Source organism: Xiphophorus maculatus, chromosome 18 (assembly GCF_002775205.1).
Source record: "Xiphophorus maculatus strain JP 163 A chromosome 18, X_maculatus-5.0-male, whole genome shotgun sequence".
Taxonomy (NCBI): Eukaryota; Metazoa; Chordata; class Actinopteri; order Cyprinodontiformes; family Poeciliidae; genus Xiphophorus; species Xiphophorus maculatus.
The window spans coordinates 22,197,053-22,219,526 of record NC_036460.1 but is presented as its reverse complement, the minus strand read 5'-3'; the positions used below and the strand labels follow the sequence as shown (position 1 = coordinate 22,219,526).

The window sequence follows — 22,474 nt, the reverse complement described above, 5'->3', positions numbered from 1 at the left end:
GCTTAGTTTCTGTCTCAGTTACAGCTTTTTGAAATAGGAACAGATTCTGCTGGCTTTCCTCTGACCTTCAGGCAGTTGAGGAAGTTGGAGGTAGGAGGCTGAGAGAGGTCCAGCTCTCTCTTCTGGCACTGCTGGAAGAAACGGTTCAGGTGGGGGTCCTGGCAAACAGAGACGGGTTCATAAAAAGCAGCAGCAAGCAGCTGAAACATTACTTAGCGAGCTCCTTTCTTTTAAAAAGAACACAAAACCTCAGATATAGTTTCGTAGCACTATGTAAATCACCTTACCTACCTGAGGTCAATTGTTCAACTTCAAAAGCAACAGAAAATGTTTTGTTATTGTACATTTATTTTGTCCATAAAATAACTTTTATCAGCATGTGCTGATGTGAGATTTTTTTTTAGAAATTAGTTGTACATTTTGCTGATTAAATTAAGTTATCCTAATCTAGGCCCCGTAAAGAGATTCTTCTGCCGATCGCCCAACAGGCTTTAGTTTCAAAACTGAATAGAAACATATACACAGAAATATGCATTTATATTAACTTTACATTGGTTTGCACATATGAGAGTTTTTGCATACTTTGCATAACAAAACACGATTGCCATTTTATGAAAGCTTTTGTCACACATAAGCTGGATTCTAAAGCTGTGGTCACGCTTTCTTATCCTGGAAGATATTTTGATCAATTTAAAAATTCTTTCTACCTGGGTTTCAAATATAAAGAAATGAAGCAAATTTGTCAGTCTTGCCACTTATGAGGAGTGTGGGAATTATTTATTATGCTCCTTCTTACATATATTATTTATGTATTGTGAAAAAAGGGTATTAAATTTAAAATACATTAATTTTCTTATGACGTCATCTTCGCTTACTGATTCTTTTCGGTAATGATCACCTATCTGGGGTTTAAAGTTCAAAACTTTAGACTGACCCCAAGTGGTTAACTATGTATGAGCTGTTATAATCTGAAATAAAGTCGACTGCCCCGCCATATTAGTCACTCTTAGCAACTGGGATGTCAGACTGAGTGAATCTTCATTACTGCAGTCAGAGCATTTGCATGGCATAGAATGAGTTTAAGTAATGTTATTATTGTGTTGCAACCTTTGCATAGCCTCTAGTGAAGTTCAATAGCAGTAACACCTCTTAGTGTTACTGCTAAGAGGTGTTACTCTTAGCAGTAACATCTCTTACTGCTAAGTAAGAGATGTTACTGCTAAGTAAGAGGGGAGTTATTTGCTAGTTTGAGGGTCCAAAAATGATCTTTGCTTTTTTTTGTGTGGCATACATGGAGTCTCTCATTCAGAGGAGTTTTTAAAAAATATTTAAAAAACCCACCGTAGCCTGTAATTTGTCTGGAGATCAGATCAGATTGTGCAGAAAGGCAAAGCCTCCAGCACCGCTTTCGTACATCATAAATATCCAAAGGAACATGTATAAAAGTATGAAGGCAATATCACTGTGTTAATAAATTAGAGGACTTGCAATAATAAGCAGATATTTCAAGAAAGTCTATTTCACCAAGGGGTTGGTAAAATACTGCGTTAGAAAGTCCCTGCTTGTCATTTGCATGTTCTTATTGGTCTTGGAACATGTGAACATGGTGTAAGGTTTGAAAATAAGCAGATACTCAAAACACAGTTCACTGTTTTACCTGAGTGTATACAGTTGAAATGACATTGGTGGACACTTTGAAGATTGCTTTTCCTCCATCAACCCATTTCACGTCAGCTCCATTCTGGTAAGAGCAAATAAAAACAGCTCGAGTTGTGAACTCTAGAAACTTCAAATCCCTTTATGTGCCTTTCTTTGCCAAATCCTTTGTTGTAATCATCTAATCTTCTTAACATCCATCTGTTACTCTTACCTTGGTGTTGCTGGCTTCTTTGATGGCAAGGTATCCAGGAGGCAGGTTGCAGGAGACAGGAATGTTGAACTCCTGAGATGACACTCGACCTTCTTTCAGTATAGGCAGCCAAGAATACCCCACTGACAAATAAGACATATATTTTTTTTAATGCGTAAGATCGAACCAACGTTATCCCATAACCTGACTCAGACTTTAGCACAGTCTCACCTGGGGTCTCTAAGGCCTCTTTCCTTTTTGAGCTTGTCTTCGCGTTGATGTCGCATGTGACGTGGTAAAATGAGAAAAGTAGATGGTGCTTTTCATGAAGCTGAATAGGAAGCTCAATCTTCACCTGCGGAGATGGAAATGTTAGTAATGAGTGGTGGAAAGTGCAACCCTCTTCAAGATCATCCCTTAAGAGCCAACTCCCGACATCTCCTTTTCCAGCTGACCTCATCGTAGAAGTCAGGGTTCTGAGAGTGATGTAGGACGGTGGAGCAGGCCGCTGTAGTAAAGACTGGTCCTCCAGGCTTGCCATAGATGCACTAAAATAGAAACCCCCCCATGTTGGAGAAAACTTATTTTGGGCAACAAATGAATCACATAATTCCAATAAAAATCCCATTAGGCTTTTTTTAATTTAATATATTATTTTTAAGAGGGATAATGTTCTACCTTTAATGGTTTGGCAACTTCTTCGTCTGAACTGCGAAACTCTACGTAGACTGCAAGGTTACGAGCCTGCAGACAATAGGACCATTGTAATGCTAATGAGTGAACACATAAACCGCACAATAAAAAGGGCATTAGAAATATGCATACCAGGAGGATTATTGGAAGTAATTTAACATTTAACTTGCATCCCGTTTTTACAGACTTTAAGTCAGGATTTAGCTCAACAAAACCCACCTTGGCAAAACTCTTCTGGCTGTCGTACTTGAGGTGTTTTGGGTAGACATAGATGTGGTTTCTGTAGACACGGTGCGGTTGGGTGAACTTGGTGGTGTCCTGTACAAACTCCTCCATCTCAACAGTGGGCTGGTGTTTGCTCAGCTCTTCAAAAGGCCTCACCGGAACATATGAGGATGTCACGCAATCTGAAAGACAAGGTTTCGAGTTAGAGCAGAGACTTGACAAAAGCGGAGAGTGGAGAAATACTGGGATACATACTGGGATGCTCCATTGGAGCATTTTCTATTGCTATGTCCAGGGTCCCGGGGACTGTCTGCAGTTTACTGGTCTTCTCAGCTCTGCAGAGGAAAAAAGACAGAGGTGATAACTCTGCATCTTATCTTGAAGATAAGCAGGTTGCTTTCTTTTCGCGTTCAAGTTATCTCACCTCCTGTATTCAGAAACCAACTTTATCAGGTCATCAGTGGAAATCTTATTGCTCTCTTGTTTGAAAAGAGGTGAGAAACGGGACTCGCGGTCCAGCCCACCATGGCTGTCTTTAAACACCGGCCTAATAAAGACAAAATGGAACATAAATCACAAACTCACTGATAGCAACTATGAAGAAACATTTTTCAGTGAGCCATTACTCACCTGACGGACCAGGCGAATGGCATTCGGTACTTCCCTAGCTTGCTGCAAAACTGCTTGTTGGTTTTCAAAGTCTTCTGCACAGTCTGTTCAGATTAAAAGCAAAAAAAAAGTGGATGAGTGGGCACTTTAGTAAGATGTAACAGCTTCCATTTTTGTGGTCAGCCCTAGATTGAACCTAATATATAACAGGCTAAATCATTGATGCAAAACCTAAGGTAGCTGATTCAATGTCTGCTGATTAGCTTAGCTGTCTGAAACATGGACTGCTGAAAACGGGAGAAGGAAAAGGGAACATCTCCGATAAAAACTTAGAAAAATCTAATATTTGAACAGTGTAAATAAACAACTGACCTTGCTTGAGTCTGTATTTTTGATGTAGGGTTCAGTCCCAGAAGCAATGTTTCCCATCAGCACCTTTTCCACTCTTGCCACCATCACAATGTCAGTGTGGGGGTTGGTAACTGAGAAAATGGCCTGTAAGTAAACCATGAAACAGTTGACTGCTACACTCATTCTACGGGGTAAAAGGAGCAACAGGAAAAAAACTTGTACCTGTTGGGGGAAGCAAAGCCATTGTTCCAACTCCGGGCTGAGGTGACAATCACCTGGCTTCCTCTCAGCAGGAGAGGACAGGCCATTTTCCTGAGCTCCCAGCCCCGAACCGGAACCCACCGGCCTGTTGGCGCTTCCTCCGAGCATCTGACGCACAGCTTCGTGATTTAGGTCTACGTGAAAGTCTGCGGAAACTTTTCTTCCTTCTCGTACGTCCAGCAGAGCCAGCGACACGAAGAAGGGTTCAATCTGGAGGAGATTTCAACCTGTCAGCATCTGCACATTTTCAGTTATTTTTTTTAAAACCGCTGCATTTTTTTATTTACTTAACCAGGAGAAAATAACCAATAATCATCAAATGCCTTATTTAGTCACCCTAGTTGAAATAACATTTGGAGAAAAAAAGTAAAGGTCAACATATCCTATCCTCACATTTGTGACTGGCCCAGTTTCACTTTCGGTGATGCAGCCTTGCAGCATCAGATTCAGGGATTTGCAAGTTATCATGAATCTTCTGCCAAGCTTCTCCTCAAACGGACGCACCGGCACACCATCAGACAAAGAGTGTTCAGTCCGTGGGCTCCTCAAAACCTGCAGTTGGATAAACACTTTTACTTTGTGAAAGAAAATGGGTAGCTGTGAGCACAGACGCAAACTGCTCAGAATAAAACAAGTGAGGATTTAAAAAAAACAACAACATAAAAGTGAAAAAGAAAAAAAAATCTTACAGGTGTGTCGGGATCAAGAGAAAACAGATTCAATCGGCCTTCTCTTCTGACAGAACGTATTCCATCATCTGTCTCTGAAATATACTGCAAAGAGATGGACAGTAGAAAAACATCAGAGTGTGTGAGAGAGTACTACACTATTAAATCGGAAAGGCTGCAGCAAAAGACCTGATGATAATTAAAGGAACACGTCGCATTTGTTCAATTCTAGCTCCTCATCAGTTGATTCTTGTTAATTTGTTAAATCCAGACTAAAAAAATACCAGTCTTACATAGAAATCCTCAAAAAGATCAAACTCCAGTATATAATTGAGATATACTGGAGTTCGCTTTTTGATAAAGCTGACAGTTAGCCATTATAGGTTATCCTGTGCTATCTCTGCAGTTATGCTGCTCCAGGTACAGTGTGCTGGAAGACATAATCCCATATGAGGGATTGCTCCACCACAGTACGAGACCCAAAGCAATGTTTTGGATTACTGTAGATAGAAGACTTTTTACCAATTGCCTGGCATGATGAAACTGTGCTTGGCTCCATTGTAATATAACTAAGATAAAATTGGATAGGACATATGTTTTTTTTTCTGTATATTATTTGCCTCAGTGTATCTTGTAGAGTACCTTGAGAAGACATTTATTTTGAGTTTGTGCTATGTTAAACCAAAATGAATGAAACTGCATTTACAATCTTTTATTACAACTACAATTGGTGTTATTTGGTAAACTATTTATCTTCTATACTAAATTCTTTAAAATTCCACAATGTCTTCTTATGTGTGGCAGAGAAAATGCCCCTGGTTATTAAACAAAGGGTGGACTGGCACGGTCCAACTTCTGTTTTTATTACTGGGCAGCAAGTACGCATTCCTTAAACTACTGGTTGCTAACCAGAGAGGCCTTGAGTTCCACTCCTTGTGGCTGGTGACAGAGCTAATTTTTGTTCAGTGCATTTATGTCACCTTCTTAGTAGGTTATTCTCTTCTTTTATCTATTGATGTACCGATAATTCATCCAGTAACCCAAGACAAAGGTTTGGTCTGAGGTAATGAAGCACTGGAATCCTTGCAGTTTTCTCTTTTAATATCCCCGATAACATCCAGGAACTCACCTTCCGGCTTGGACAGAATCTTTCAGTTTTGACATACAATAGGTCTTATCCACTTTCAGAATTTTTTTTATATAGATAAAAAAATAGCTTCCTTTGAGCAATTGTATGTTAAGTACACTCTTCCTAAAAGTAATTTCTTACATAATTGCAGCTCACTCATTTTCTACAAAACAAGTACTCAAACTTTTCAGGTTCGCTAATGCAAAAGCAGCCGATGAGTTTATTTCTTACAACCATCATGCAACGGTTTAATCTCCATTACTTCTAATAAAATATGAGACACTTCAGCTCTGATTATAATTGGGATACAGTGCTTATTTTGGTAAATTCACCAAACCTCTCACAATTTAAGGTAAATCACGGGGCCTACAGGTCCATATTGAAAATTGGGTCAATATTGTGAAGAAGAGGCAGAGAAGAGGCCACACTAATCATATGCTTTGAACCAGATATGCTTTAGCTTAACTCTGGAAAACGGTTTTCCACAGCTTAAATAAATCTAGTGGCCGGAAACAGATCCTAAACCCTCAATTTGTGCTCTTTGTTGCCATGGGGAAAGAAAATAAACATATTACTTACATGAGACATTATGTGCTGTAATTTGCCTCTTCAGGCCCATTTTTAAAATTTAAATATTCTGAGCATAATACTATATGACAAGGAAGATTGGAGATCATCATAAAATAATTGTTTAATGCCATCCCCAGAATGTCAAGGAAGACGAGATAACCAGTGCTGGTGTAAGAAAACTCATTAAAGAATAAAAGTTTCTATACAACTTTTAAAAGTCAGTGTATAATGTTTTAAATGTTTTTAGATTACTTATTTTCTGCAATGCAATGTACCCTGTAACAAGAACAGCAGTAGTTAAATGCATCTTTGAAGCTGAATAGATTGAAGTCTGTGCTGGAACAGCAGAGCTGTGGGACTACTTGTAAGAGGCAGCCATAAGTGGAACCAACCTTTGCCAGATCTGGATGGATGCCGTTCTCTGTGGTTTCTTCGTTTTCCTGCAAACAACTGTCACTCAGTGACATGTCAAACACGTCTGCAGAGAGAAGAAAACACAATGAGGACTCCCTGGAGTCTGTCCATAAGCGATGACTGCCGTCATCAATCGGATGGGAATGTTTACGCAAGCGGTTCATATTACGTAAATACGAGGCCATGAAATGTTTTCTAAAACAGGTTCTGCAGTAAATTAAACACTCCGTTACCTGAGCCAGCAGACATATATCCAATTAGGTATAAAATATGACACCATTTGAACCGTTTATGGGTAATAACGCAAGCGGGCCTCCGCAGAAATATACCTCTCATGTTGCCTGGAGCTATTCTTCCAAAAAGGCATGTTGGCTCATTAATGATAGGTCACCACACACCCACAGCCTGATTTAGAGGCATGTCAGCAGACCACAGAGCCATGCAGCCTGAAGCCATTACATCATTCCTTCACTTTTCACTGGTTTAAAGAGCCTGACAGGCTGTTATGTTCAGTTAGAGGCTGTGGGCCTACAATGTAGCGGGTCCAAGAGGTTTTTAGACAACTACTAAATAAAGGGTGGAGTCACTGTCAGGTTTCATTTCCTGAAATTGAAAAACAAAAACTCCAAACCCTTCAAAACAAATTCCCCATTACAGCAACAGCATGATGATAGACAATACTTAGCTCAACTAGGAGAAGCATTACCTCTCCCAGGGGATTTGTACAATTGATGCAATCAAAGAAACAAATTTCTCACGGTAACGGTGAATTTTGTGCTCCAGAATACAATCACGTCTCACCCTGCGGTTTTTCTGTGGTGAGTTCCAGACTCTTGCGATCGGGAGCCGGCCCATCGGGGGGACTTATCTGCAAAATGCGAGTCAACGTGCTGATCCACTCCTCCATGTCCTGCTCGCTCTCCGCGGCCAGCACGAAGTACGTCACCTCGTTCATCTTCAGCTCGAACGCGTGCTTCCTCAGACGGTTGTTCTTTGAGGAATGAAGATAAGTAAATTAATTACTCATTCAATTCCTTCATTGAAGGTTTCTCACCGTTTTTGAAAATCGGAGAACCTGGTGTGTTTGTGATATGCAATTAATCGTAAAGCTGAGTTTTTCCAGTAGGGCAACTAGCCAGACTTTTATCTTGCACCAGATGTTTGCATCTGAAACCTAACATGTTAGTTGAAAATCTGTGGTGGTATTTTGTGGTCTTGAGACCAGACAAGCAATAACTGAGCTGGCCTGGTGAAGCATGATGGCTGCCTACAAAATAAAGTGCACAGTAAAGTGCGTGTGGCAAACACTGTGACGCAATCATGAATTTAGTGAGACCTACCTGTACAACACCCGTGCATGAGTCAAGGAAGATACAGCCTTTGGGTTCCTTAGAGATCTTTTCATCCTTGTAGAAGTTCATGATGTAGGAGTTATCTGTGAGCTGAGTGAGCTGGAAATATCTCCGCTTAAATGACTGCACAAAAACAAAAAATACGTTTCACAAGAGCAATTAAGAAACGTATATATTATACGTAAAACAAATAAGAATCCAGAACATAAAATTAAACCAAAGCCAGATATGCAATAGTGTGCATTTTAAATAATAATGTAAGCACACGTTTATAATTAATCCTTTTAATTATTTGGGAAACTTTTCTCAGCTTGTGTAGATATATACTGAACCAAAGGTCAACGTCAAACAACAGCATTTTCTTGGGCAAAGACAGAAAAAGTGTGGCGATAAGCCAATGTGCAAAAGCGGAACAAGACGATGCATTTCTCCTCACTCGGACAGTGATGCTGTTGTTAACTGTGCTGTTGAAGTTTCCTTTATAAAGCCAGCCCGACCGAAACACACCAATTCCCCCTCCGCCTCCACCTCCTCCACCACCTCCACCCCCTCCTCCTTTGGATGAGGACAGAGATGTGGTGTCCTGTAGAAAAAACACAATCAGTTATAAATGAATAATTTCTTTTCAACTGAAACTCAACTTCTAGACACGAAACCAGGATCTTTTTACAAAACACAAGAAACATAGTGGTAAAAATAATAATGAAAAATGACCAAGATGTAAGCAGTGTGCAAAGTTTTAACTCTACCAAAAAAAAGGTGATTACAAACCTCATCTTTGTCCACATCTTCATAGTCAATCTCAAAAGAATGGGATGGCAGCTTTTCCGGTTTGTACAGTTTTCTTGAAAGGAAATGGAAAACCAAACAAGTAGTTGAATCAGTACATCTTTGTTCTGATAGAAGGGGAAAAAAATCATTTGTTGCGTTGGATTATTGCTCTCAATTGGGAGGAGTGCAAACAACCGTGTGTGGCTGCCTCCGCTCCATCGATCTCTGCCAGGAGTCAACAATAAGTAGCCCTCACTGGATCCCGCTCCACTAATTTTTACAGGAGGACATGTCTTTGTGTGTGAGCGATGGAATGAAATGTTTTTTTGTGTGTGTCTGTGTGCTGTGAGGGACAGACTGAAAGGTTGGAGTCTGTGGAGGACGGCCCTGGAGCCAACCTCTACAAAAGGTCTAAAGGCAGTAAAAGCTGTCCGGGAAAACATCTTGTTGGACTACGTTTAGATGAATTGTGGCGACTGTGGGCTGACCACCGACATGGGAAGACTGCTGCTGGATGGAAAACATGGAAGCCTCTTCACTCAAACCACGGCAGTGACAACAAGCGATAATTCCTCATTGTCATTTGGTTTTTAGAGCATATTTCACTTCAGATTGTTCCATAAATCCGGAAGCAAACAACATATTTACATGTAAATTGAACAAGCACTACAATCTGTGTGTCCTATGTTTTAAATGACAGCACTTTGGGGACTACAGCTCTGCAAGTGTTGTACTCTAACTTGTCTTTATGCCTCTGTTTTATTTTATGGTTCATCCACGATGTCATATCAGAGGTCGTGTGAACTGGCTGAAAGAATATAGTGGCAACCCAGGGGACAGAAGAGGGACATTCCTGTGGCCGAAGGGCTTTTTCTGGGTCAGCCTCCCTGGGACTCACTAAGCTAAAGTTAACTGACTGACAGACTGATTCAGAGCAGAAACTACATTATTCAATCCATATCTAACAGAATGATTGGCATCAGAAGAATGGGATAGTAGAAGAAATGTAAGGTCCTTGGAAAATTCAAGATGGCTGCTAATGTAAAACAAAACAAAAGAGACAGTCCCCTCAATAATTATTGGTGGTGTGAAGTGTCTGTAAAAGAATTCATCCTTTAGAGTGGGAGCATTTTCTCCAGTATTAAATGTTAAAAATTCCACCTTCAATCTGAGAAGGTGAGTAAAATAACTGTATTAATTTATTGATTCCAGTAGAATAAATATAATAATCATATTACGTATGCTGCTGTACTTTTTATGTTGACCAGAGTGTTTAGCTGCCTTTAATTGGAAAATCACGACTTCTGTTTTCTTGGGGTATAAATATGACATGACACAAAGTCCCATTTCTCTTAATCAATCTTCTAAATAGAAAGAGGAGGAGAAACATGTAAGTCAAGTAAGGCAGATATATGTGCTGACACTCACTGCAAGAAAATAATTACTTATCTAACGTACCCATGTCTACAGCTTAAAGTTAAACTGAAACTTTAATAAGTCAGGCTCGTTAAGGAGGCAAGTATATCTTCTGTCATCAAGACTCCATGACAAACACTAGACATTATCTACATCCTGACTGCTTGTTTGGGCGTGTTGCTCGGGAAAAGGCTTTTCTGTCCACCCATCTGAAATGTAACAAGTGGAGTTTGCCAAGCACTACGGGAATTTGGTCAAACGAGGCTAAGTTTGAGCAGATAAACAAAAAAACAGAGATTTGGCATGAAATAAAGGATACATAGGCCTATGCGGAAAAGCGCCTGATGTTCACTGTTGTGGATGGTAGGATATGTGATGATGTTTCTCTCCCAAAGGCCCAGAGAACCTTGGTTGAGTGGCTACATCGTATCACAACCCCTTAGAAATTGAATAAAAATCTGGTGACACCAGATGGAAAACCAGAAATGGCTACTTGTTTGATCTTTCATCAGGATAATGTTTCATAATTGTCAAATTGACACAGAAATGGTTGAGCAGACACAAAATCCACCTTCCCCATGTTCATGTCAGCACCCACACACATAAGGAATAGTGGTAGTAAGAGTCCTATTTTTATATGCAATTCAACTGAACTGGAAAGAGAGAAAACTTTTAACATGTGTAATAAACACAAACACACTGCAAACAAAAACATAAAAGCATGGCATAGCATAATACAAAAAAATTAAACAGTAGTCATTTCATAACTTTCTGTACACCAACCAGCTGCAACGTTCTCAGTTTAGCAGGAAGCTGAGCTTACTCAAATTATAGAGCTTCATCTTTGCACACTTAGTAACTCACTCTTCATAATTCACAAAAAATGCTTTTTTTTAATATTAATATACAAAGAAATGGAAATGTTACATAATCAAAGGAAAACATGTTACTACCTCGGCAGCAAGCGATAGTCTCCAGCATAGTCGTCATACTTGAACTGGACCACATTTAGCTCAGAGTTATAATATTTGCAGGCCTGAAAAAGAGGGTGAGAAAGAAATATTAACTTTTTTTTTCTTTTAATAAGATCAAGTCTGTGTAAAATGTGGATGAAAAGCAGGTAAAAAAATATTCACAGGTCAGAAAGACAGGGTAGATGAACTGACTCCAAAGCAAAAAAAAAATCCTTTATCATTAGAATATTTAAATTCATGCAGGGGAACTAAATTTAGATTCTGTCACCAGAGATATCTTTAGCTTGCCAGAGATTGCTTGACTGGTTCAATGACTACTTTCAGACGGTTTGTGCAGTACACTGGAAGTCACAGAGGCTGCAGGGAAGTTTCACATCCTGCTTGTTTGGTCAACAAAGTTTCACATTTTCCTTTAATCCATTTATACACATCGACATAAATAATTTGTTGCCAAGGATACAAAAACCAGTAACCCAACAGTTACTAGATTCAAATGTAACCATAAGAAAGTGTGCACATTAAAAAAATATGGTCAGAAATATTATGCTCCATTGAGTTATACCTATCTGATATCTCAGGTATTATTCCAAGCTGAACCCCATTTCATGTACATCACCGCTAGTTCGTCGCAGAAACACAAAAGAACTTTGCCTTTTGCACCAGGAAATTGTAAAATTAGTGTAGGTTAAACTGACAGTCGACCACCAACCGATTTTTCTTTTCCCCTTCAAACCACATTGAATTCAGTGAAAGGCTCTCGCACAGTAATAGCAATAAAGCACTGTCAAACAAAGAGCTGAACAATTACGAGGAGACAAAAACCAAAGTAAAACAATCAAGTTTAAAAACAGACACTAAGTAAAGCAATAAATCAATAGGCATAAAAGAATAAAAGCATCTTACTTGTCTGACCAGCAGACACTCAGCCTGGAGTTCTGCCCCTTCAGGGACTGTTGAATTGAGAGTTCGTCTCTCTTGAGGCACCGTGGATACCTGCAAAAATAAATGGGCCGATGACGGTTGATTACCAAATTGAGAGATCCTTCAAATATTTGCTTAAATTAGTTCATTCTCAAACATTAAGAATTTACTAATGGATCTTTAAAAAAAAGAGATGCTGTAGTGTCGCATACAACCAGAAGGCTTGTATGCAAAACAGCGTTTCAGCTGCAAAAAAGCTGAAACAACAAGTTCCTTTAAATCAAGACTAAAACCCCACCTGTTTAGAGAACTTGATTGATTGAAGTGTAGTTAAAGTTAGACCTGTAATTTTTTTCCCCTTCAAATTCCACATAAATTGACTTAATTGTTGCAGTGAGTCTCATTTTAATGGCATGGATTTGTCTTAAAGGTCTAACCTGCCAATTCTTATTTTGACCAAATCTGATAACACATAAAAGCAAAGATAAATAAATAAATACATACATAAAAAAACAAGAAACATACCGCAGGTTCCTTTATTAAAGATAGTGGGATTTATGAATGAATTTTACAGGCACAGCTTAAATATGTTTTTATTTACATTTTCAAAAAAGAAATATCCATAATTATTTTTATCCTTAATAGAAGAATGTATTGAGACTGCTTTTGCATGTTTTCACTGTTTCTGTAACTAATCTCTGGTGATGAGGTCCAAGCCCTTGACATTGGAAGGCCTCCTTGTCATCACCCTAATCTTTAGCTGTTGCATATCAGATTCAAGTATAACTTTGGCTGTACCATTCTTAAGTGTGAACATGTCATGTAGACTGGAGAAGAGTATTGGTAAAATAATAATAATGAAAAAAAAATACTTATAGCTAAATCTGCCAGGGGTGTGAATATGCTTTGGCCTTAATTGTATTTGATATTTCCAATTACACATGAAGAAAACCATGGCCTGGAAACTAAAGAAGCACCAACCTTTATCAGGCCATGTTTTAAAGACACAGTTAGTAAGATGCAAGCAACGTGTTGGTTAAGCAGGAGACTCAGAACAAACAACAAAATTACTTAACCAAATGGTATGAGCTTGTTAGACTGGTGTTACTCTATACAAAACAACTGACTAGGTGGGATACTCTTTTTAAAATCCACTTTAACACTTCTGCAAAATTTAGTGGGCATTTAACAAGCTTTTTATTTAGCTTTTTAACTATGTTTGCATTTAATATAAAAGCAATTAGATCATTTTGTAAGTTTTTTTTTTTTTTAAAATACAGTGAAATCTTTGTACTTTTACTAATGGTTATTCATACCATAAAAAATTAATACAAAGCTACTGTATGTCTATTTCTTGATTTTATTCTCGTTTTTTTTTGTCTTGTTTTAATTTCTCATAGTTTTTAGCGTTGACATTTGGTGCTTCTTGACGTATGCAGCACATTCAAAAACTGAATTAAAAGTGCAGATTTTGCAGTGGCTAAATCAGTACAGAACGTGTTTGATGACATGCTATTTTTTGGAAACTGAAAATAACTGCCAAACACCGGTTGGTGGAAAGGTGAGAAAAGTTTTAAATACAGAAATCAAGCTTGACACCTGCAGCCAACACTTTAGAATCAAAAACTAAAACGGTCACGCTCTAATATTTTGACACCAAGACAGTTGTCTTAAGAATCTTCCTCTACCGAGTTTTCTACAGACACCACTGCAGATGAAACAAATACCCAGAATCCTTTTTTAATTTTTTTTTTAGTAGATTTACACATTTTAATCAGAATGTCTTTATTATCATTGCACAGATGAAGCACCACAGAACTTCATTTCCATACAGCCCATCCAAAAACAGGTGCTTGAGGCTGCAGCCATTGTGGGAGGCGCCACCTTCATAGCGCTGGTGGTCCTTTAGACAACTATGGTTCAGACTTTTAATCCTGAGTAGCCCAGATTATGTCCATGAATGTGCCTCATACAGCTTTTTACAAGACACTGGGTCGAGATCACAGAGACCCGATTTCATTTTTTATGGTCAGTGGACGTTTTGGGTGAACATCAAACCAATGTGAATCATCCGCTACAACCACAAACAGACAATTAGTGTTACAAGCCGACAATTCAAGATGTTGTTTAGTCTAACAACATCTTGGTTAAGTTACATTTTAACCAAGATGGTGAGTATTTGATAACAAATATGCCTCATGGCTAAAAAATTTACACTTTTTTTTAAGGGTCTGCATGAGACAAAATGTTTTCAAAGGTTTTACTCTACATGACAAGCATTTGATCCTGAAATATGATTCTTCTTTTTATCAAATGTATGAGCTTGCATCCACTAAGATATATTTATATATATTTAAACATTTTGTGAGAGCCCAGATAATAATGTCATAGGTTCTGAAAAGTTAATTTAGAACACTGGAGTTAAGAAACACCTTTTGATGCGTTTTATGGCTACACCTCAAACACAAAAAAAATGGAGACAGGAAAATGGCCACAAATCTCCTCAGATCCTTCAAAAACTTAATCAAAAGATTGTTCAATAAGTTTATGAGCTCAGACCAAAAATCGAATGCATTTAACTAATAAATTGCACAAATTTAATTATAAAAATTCTATTTCCTTGTCCATAAACTAAACATCAAATTTCAAACAGACGTCAATAACCAGATTAAATTGCTTTGATACATTTTTACAAGCCCACGGATGCAGAAAAAGGAATAAAACCCTATCAGCACCAACATTCAGACTTTGATTTAGATGCTGTGCAGTCAGCTGGCAACAATTTTTATTTCTCCAATGATTTAGCAAAAGAGCAGAGCTAGTAAATACCTTCTCCTTGATTAATACTCTGGCAAGCTGCTTTGACTTATAAGAAAGAACATTGACAGCACACTGCAGACATAAAAATCAGAGAAGATTGCTATGCTGCCAAATAAAGCTGGCAACCAGCAAAGCCATAAAAAAAAAAAGAAAAAAGCTTCAGTACTGGGGTCAAAAGCAAATGGATCCTTGAAACACACAACGAGGCCATTTTATTGTGCAGTGGATGCACATCTGCAACAAAGCATTAGCATAGTAATAAAGGTGCTAATGAACAAAGAGCTAAGGAGAGTCTAAGAGAATGAGCTATTGAGTGACTGCAAAGACTGTGAGCCTCTACATGCGTGATTAGTGTGTGTAAATGATTGGCTTCCATAATGAGCTGGAAAGTAACACACAGTGCCTTTTAATAATAAGTCTATCATGGTCAATTTCATTTACAATCTTTTGTTTTCATTACTATAAACAAGCAATACGTCCTGCCAATTCCTAGCAATATTTAATGCTAATTTTAAATAAGTAAATAACTTTTTATGAAGCAGACCTAAATTCTTCCAGGAGCTCCAGCTCAACAACTGACTCACTCGATCAGCCAAGACTTTTTTGCGGATATGTTGTTGGGAAATGCTGTGTTAAACTAGCCGAGGTTCAGATGAAACGCTTTGACAAATGTCCAATAACAAACCCAATTATTTTCTAACACCAAATCGTCATTCTAAAAAGGTCAGACGCAACAGAAAGGTTTCTTGTTGCCTTATATGTCAATGACTCTATAAAGCCTGAATGCAGCTATGAACGTATAGATTGATTTCTCCACAACGGCACAAACCACTGAAAACTTTCACTTACCGAGAAATCATTGTCGGGGAAGAGGAGCAGCTCTGTGAGCGGGTCCTCCTTCAGCTCCTCCCAAAGTTCAGAGATGACAGCCTCATAGTCAAGAGGATCGATCAGCTTCGGCTTCTCCTGCTGCAAATGGAGAAAAAGGAAAGGGGCAAAATTAAATTTTGGATGTGTGTTGGATCTGAACACTATAAAATACAGTGTCTTATAAGATACCATATAGCTATCCAATCTGAAGCAATCCTGTGTCGCATGGTGCAATGCAGTGCAATGGAATAGATGATAGAGCAGCATGTTATTTTGAATGACTTGAATGAATGAAGGATACCATAAAGTATTTCGTCATAATTTGGTGCATCATACCACGTAATTGTGAAAAGGGAGAGAAATGTTTTTCAACAACTTTTACAAATGCAAATATATAAAAAGTATATAACGCATTTTTGCTGGGACCTCTACGCTCCGATGCCCATAAGTAATTTCAGAGCAGCCGACTGGTATGGGCAGCATCAAGGTAAAGTGGAAGCAGGTAGATACAGGCCACACCTGTGAGAGGCTGCAAAAGAATCTGAAAGGACAGCAACCCTAAGCATACAGCCAGAGCTACAAGAGATGGTTTAACTCAAAGTTTATTTATGTGTCAGAATGGCCCAGTTAAAGACCAATCATTAATAAAACTGTGGCCAGACTCAAAAAAAAATTCTTGCTTACAAACACTCTCTACCCAATCCGAGTGCAATTGAGGTCTTTTGCAAAGAAAAACAGAGATATACCTCAAAAGACTTGCAGCAGTGATTGCAGCAAAAAGTGGTCTTACGAACACTCAGCTCAGCTTGATACAAATATGTGCCAAACTTTTCTGATTTTGTTTTATTTTATTTTTTTCAGGAAAAAAAAAACAACTTAATACACAGTGTCTTTGTTTTCACAATAATGCACTACTCTGAGCTGGTCTATCACATAAGACTTTTATCGAGTACAAAAATAAAAAAGTTTGAAAAGGTTCAAGGGTGTATTACTGTTGTAAGGCACTAACACAATGTAATACAATGTGATAAAGCGCCATATGAAATGGAACATATTGTAAAACATATATATAATAACCAACAGATCATTACAGTAAATCATAATTATCATCATTTTAAAGTTAGCATGTGCCATATCACCAACACAAGCAACTGCATAGACAGGGATGGAACTAGCTACTAAGTGCAATGCATTTGTATTTTGAAGGCCATTATGTCCAGTGATGACCGAGTGACAATGTTTAATCAGGGTAGAAAGATGTTTTACAAAACCTTGCAAACTCTTCAGTCAAGCAATGCATTCTTTATATTTACTCTTCGCTTCCTGATTTTGCATGGCATAATCAAAAGAGAATCCATTAATAAATTGTGAAGTGTTTAACACCGTCATGGCTGAACTGACTAAATGTCTCCACTTGGGAACAAAATGCAATAAAGTAAACCTCTCAACATATTTACAAAAAACATTTCTTTTTCTGTTCAAACCAAATTCATGATGTTATTTTGATATTTCAGGTACATACACCAGCCAGATTCAAGCAGAAATGTGTGTGTGCGCACATGGCAAATAGCCATGAGCATTATGTTCATTTTAGGTGTTTTACCATGACATCACAGGAACCTAAATAAGTTGCAGAGGAAGTGGAGCTGCTGCTATAGCTCAGCTTTTGAAACACCCCACTGAAAAGTGTGAAGTTTAAAAGCAAATGAGATCAATAAATTTGCGTATTAGACAGCTTCCTTTATCTTCCAGTCAAAGTAATTATGTTTTTCTCCCACTAAATAAATAATAACAATTCCTGATATTATAGTGGGCTAATGCATTGAATCACACAACATTAAGGAACCAGCCACTCAACAGTTTCTGCTACTTTTACAGGTCAAGTCAATCTTCTCACAAATAAAGTGTAAGCCGCCAACCAGGACTTGTGACATGACAAAATAAAACAGCATTTTAGGCATGTTTACAGCAGCAGACAGCAACTTCTGTCATTCAGAGAGCGGCAGCCCTGCAGCAACAACAGCAAAGTGAGAGGTGCAGCAGGTTGTGGTCAGAAACCCAGAGGAAGTTAAGGTAGCTAGTTCAGTTCACATCTATACTGTAGCCCGGGCTTCACAGTTAGGTTTAACAGCCTGGCTGTTTTCACGGCCGTCTCTGGCACAAAAGGTGAAACAGATGGCAACAGAATGATGGAAATACAGTTTTAGTTCTCTGCAAAAATGTGACCATGGATGAAAACGACTTCTGCCCCTAAGATAGTTTGTGTTTTTAACAAGGAAGGAAGTTCAACCTACTTTATTTATTATCAAAGAAAAAACAAAACAAACAGTGATCCCTTACAGTTATCGCTGGGGATTTTGTTCCTCATTTCTGTTTGATTGTTGAACTTTGTTAATCTATTGGTACTTTAGCCTAAAATACTCACTGTTGCCAATTATTGAAGACCTTTAACCATTCTAAAATAATGGCAACTGTTAATTAAAATGACCTCTATAGGGAAAAAAAACAATTAGATTATATCTAAAAGCAAGAAGCAGCTGTGTAGTTGAGGTGTAAGGATTTTATTTGTAATTAATAACTTCAGTGGCACTCATGTGACATGTCAGGAAATGTTTCAGGGAAAAGTCTAGATTTCTGTTCTCAAAAACTGGAGATTATTTAAGAATTACAGTTTATTGTCGAGCTGGATTGACTGGTACAAGCATGTCTTCCGAAGAAAAGCAAGAGGACTACTTGTAGGTTTCTGTACAAACCAAGCTTAGTATTGTGGTCCTAGATTTTTAATCAAATAGTACACTCACTAAATGTGTGTAAACCACAAGAAAATATGACTGACATGATCTATAACTAATTGCTGATCAACTACCAGTCTGGAATAGTGAGTCAATCCATCTAAAATAAGGAAGAATGCTACAAGAAGTAGAAAAAAAAAACCATAGATACATACAATGCTGAGCCGGTTGAAATCCGCCCGTGCTCGTTTGGATTTTATTTTCCTCCTGAAGGTGATTTTGCTCCTGAAACTCATTGCCGGCTGCCTTCAGAGAACCATCTCCAGAACCTGAAGTCAAGAAAAGCTATACGACACGCACATTGTGGGCATGTGCTCTTTCAGAAGCAGAACTAACTCTCAGTGTGAGCTTGCCTCAACACACGTGGATGGAGGGGAAGTGGATGTGTGATTGTCCAACAGACACTGCGCACACACACACACAGATGGCAAGAAAGTCCCCATTGAGCGAGACATTAACCAATCAGATTGTAGAGATTCTACAAATCGCTTTTTAAACTTAAGTGAGTTAGCCGGAGTTTTTAAATAAATTAGCCGCAGAGTTTAAAAAAAATAGAGGCTATACTAACTGCGGCACTGACGATCTCATTTGGTGTTTTCAGTTTAACATTTTCTTGGTGTTCGCAACAACACAGAAACAAACACGCCCACAAACTACCACCTTCCTGCACGAAGCAATATTGTCACAGCAACTGTGAGCCAAAAATAAACATCAGCACATTCACGAGCGCTCATAAAAATAATAAAAAGCATATATATTGCACATGAGCTAGATATCATAATTTACGGCAGCCAGCATAATGCTTGTCTCATGTTTGGCTGCTCTGAGACCAGCACCCACTTCCCTACACTGAGCAGAACAGAGACATATACAAGAGGAAACAACTTTTGATGATACAACAAATGCTCATGTATTTATTTTCAGACTGTGTAGGGAGGTGGCCAGAGCACAGTCTGTAGAGGACACCATCATATGAGCGCGTTTAGATTATATTCAGAGCTACAGTCAACTTCAGTAAGACTATGAGTTCTGATGAGGCTCATCTGTCAGATTTACAAGCATCACCTTTCCTTGGTCCGATGTAATATGATCTTAAATCCGTAAAATAACAATAACTAAAAGAAATATAAGCTTGATGCGTATGGTTGTCTGTCCATTCTCTTTCTATGAGGCCCTGTGATGAACTGGTGACCTTTTGCGAGTGGACTCTCACCCACAAACAGGTTATTGGAAACAAGCGTCCCCATGACCCGTCGTGGATTAAGTGCATATAGGAAATGGATCGATGGATGCTTTTCAGGACAGTAGGAAAACAGACGCAGATCATTTGGTCAAGCAACACAAAATAGAAATAGGAACAAATCCCATAACAGCTCTGCTCGCAACTTTTGCACCTTATTGTCGGGAAGTAAGGCTCTCCCAGACTTTTATTCCCCTCGTGTATCAAGAGGGCAATAGAGTAGCATTATACATAGTGCAATCATATAACTTGAAGAGCTAAAGAAATAAATTAGCAGCCAGAAGAAAATTAAAGCAAAATTAAACCTAAACTTGCCATATCTACAGTCAGTACAGAAACTTGAAATGTGAGGAGGATGGTAAAAGAGATTAATAAACCCCGCCAGCTGACAGATGGAGAGCTGGATCAAACTTTTAAATGTAAGATTAAATGACAACACAAGAGAAGGCCAATATATTTCACGTGTTTTAATGCATCTTTACCATTAAATGTGAGGTGTGCTGCATTTTCAGCCTGTACCAACCTGAGCCACATCCATTCAAGATGAGAAAGTTGAACTATATGTTTGTCAACTGGGGAAATGATAACAGCGAAAAAAAAAAAATTTATTAAGTGAAACCCTTGTGGAATCTGTTTCATAAGCCTCGTCTTTTAAAGCTCTTCTCTCATCAATTCAGTCAGTGACTTCTATTCAGTATCTGCAGCCGCTCTTCCCTTCACTCCATCCTTTCCACTGCTCCCTCCCAGCTGGCTCCACCCACCTCTGCTTCTCCTCAGCAGCTCCCACATTTCATCAAACATCCTCAACAGCCTTCAGTTTTTTTCTCTCTCTTTGATACCTCTCTCTATCTTCACCCCGTTCCCTTGTTCTCACCCTGTTAAACATCCCCTTTTATCCTCTCTCCTCCGTCCCGTCTCCCCTCTGTGTCCCTTCCTCCCTCCCAGCAGGGGTGAGGCAGGGTGGGTGTGGTTGATGCTAAGCTCCAGCTGCATGGAGGACACGAACAGAGCAGCAGACTGTCGGCTCACAGCGTGACTATTGACAAGGATAGCTGGGAGCAAAGCAGTCTGTCCGAAATTAGAAGAGAAAAGAGATTGAACAGAAGTTAGGAAAACACAGAGACAGACAGCTAAGAAAGACGTGTCATTTTCAAGCAAAGATTTAGGAGCTTTATGTCCTATTAAAGCATAAAAAATGAAGGTGACAGAGGGAGGGATGGAGCGTAAAAAAGACAGATATTGCAGAAGATTGATGTGGACTAATAGCGGAAGACGGAAGAGGTTAAAGACAGCTGCTGAGCCAGCAGAGACGAGCAGATCCCAGACAGAAAACATCTGCTTCATATCATTAAAGCAACACAGGGTGAAAGCTCTGGAACTGATGGAGAGTCACACGCCTGAAGTTCCCGTCTAACAGAAGAGAAATAAACGGATGAGATTGAATAATTGAAATTGCTAAAACTAACAAGGCAAAGGCAATTATAATTTGCATGCAAATAAAGTTCCAAAAGGCTGCAAGAGTTATTTAATAAAAATAAAACAAAAACAATTAAATTAATTAAGAATAACTAAAAGTTGTATCAGAAGTTCATCTGAAAACAGGATAGATTCAATTTGAATTCCATTATTTGCCATTGGAAATTAATTTTTGCATTTTCCTGGCTTAAAAAAACAACAACTAATTATTATAAAAGTCACCATCAATGAGGTCGACCTTTCCACAAAGATCGCGGCTCCTTACCTATCTGACAGTCCCAATTAACAGCAAACAACTTATAAGTGGTTTCCAGGGAAACATAACCGGAGCTGACTGAGAAACTGTCATTCAATCCATTGTTTATGTTATGCAAATTTGATTTGGACAACATTGTGGGATGTTTTATTGTTTTTGGGTTTTTTTCAGATGTTTGCTCCAGCCTCCAGAATATTTGTCTTTCAATCTGAAAGTTATGAGCTTGATTTCAGACGTGTTAATGTGCTGCTGGGGAAGGTACTTCACCCCAAATTGCCTACAGATCTGCACATCAGTTTATCGATGTGTGTGCACATTTGTTAGTGTGACTGGACAAATGTGCTTCCACTACAGGGAGCTTAGAGCGATCAGTATGACTAGAAATTGCAAGTGACTTCTGTCCTTTAATCAAATCCGCCAAGATGCTTTTCTGTTTTGGAGCAACATTAATGTGACATCTTGTCCAAGGAAGAGCTGGAATATTTAACTCTATGTATCACTGGAGGTTGCGGTTGACTTTGTCATTGTCCACCATGTTGACAGGTGTGATAAAAAGAAAAAAAAAACCTGTCATAATTTTTTTTTAACTATTCATTTTTATTTTATTATAATGACATTTTCATTTGCATTTCATTTTCATTCTTTTAATATTCAACAAGCTGAAGGGGGAATTCGCATAGTGCCGTTCCTTCAAAAGCAACTTCAAATGGCTACATTTGTTTTTCTTTATAAGTCACACAATCTTCATACTTTCTGAGGGAAAATTTTGTTCAAACCTAATGGCAAACCACTGGTGCCACCATATTCCTCTTCACCA

At 38.5% G+C, this 22,474-nt stretch overlaps 1 protein-coding gene across 6 annotated transcripts in view; it reads right to left on the bottom strand.

Annotated features, from left to right (window-relative positions):
* dock10 (dedicator of cytokinesis 10) overlaps positions 1 to 22,474 on the bottom strand; it is a 71,117-nt gene that overhangs the window by 24,374 nt on the left and 24,269 nt on the right. For 5 of the 6 annotated variants that reach the window (XM_023351245.1, XM_023351243.1, XM_023351244.1 and 2 more), the window contains exons 2-23: positions 15,873 to 15,992; positions 12,186 to 12,275; positions 11,262 to 11,344; positions 8,893 to 8,965; positions 8,558 to 8,704; positions 8,110 to 8,244; positions 7,571 to 7,760; positions 6,748 to 6,833; positions 4,678 to 4,761; positions 4,382 to 4,540; positions 3,950 to 4,198; positions 3,749 to 3,871; positions 3,398 to 3,480; positions 3,192 to 3,314; positions 3,023 to 3,102; positions 2,762 to 2,949; positions 2,528 to 2,593; positions 2,305 to 2,397; positions 2,081 to 2,204; positions 1,871 to 1,992; positions 1,658 to 1,741; positions 66 to 158 (exon numbers count right to left, since the gene is read on the bottom strand). In XM_023351245.1, coding sequence (XP_023207013.1) covers positions 66 to 158; positions 1,658 to 1,741; positions 1,871 to 1,992; positions 2,081 to 2,204; positions 2,305 to 2,397; positions 2,528 to 2,593; positions 2,762 to 2,949; positions 3,023 to 3,102; positions 3,192 to 3,314; positions 3,398 to 3,480; positions 3,749 to 3,871; positions 3,950 to 4,198; positions 4,382 to 4,540; positions 4,678 to 4,761; positions 6,748 to 6,833; positions 7,571 to 7,760; positions 8,110 to 8,244; positions 8,558 to 8,704; positions 8,893 to 8,965; positions 11,262 to 11,344; positions 12,186 to 12,275; positions 15,873 to 15,992 — 2,595 coding nt within the window. Of the gene's footprint in view, positions 1 to 65; positions 159 to 1,657; positions 1,742 to 1,870; positions 1,993 to 2,080; positions 2,205 to 2,304; positions 2,398 to 2,527; positions 2,594 to 2,761; positions 2,950 to 3,022; positions 3,103 to 3,191; positions 3,315 to 3,397; positions 3,481 to 3,748; positions 3,872 to 3,949; positions 4,199 to 4,381; positions 4,541 to 4,677; positions 4,762 to 6,747; positions 6,834 to 7,570; positions 7,761 to 8,109; positions 8,245 to 8,557; positions 8,705 to 8,892; positions 8,966 to 11,261; positions 11,345 to 12,185; positions 12,276 to 15,872; positions 15,993 to 18,840; positions 19,022 to 22,474 lie in introns of those variants that run through there. The other variant, XM_023351246.1, reaches the window with a different exon arrangement.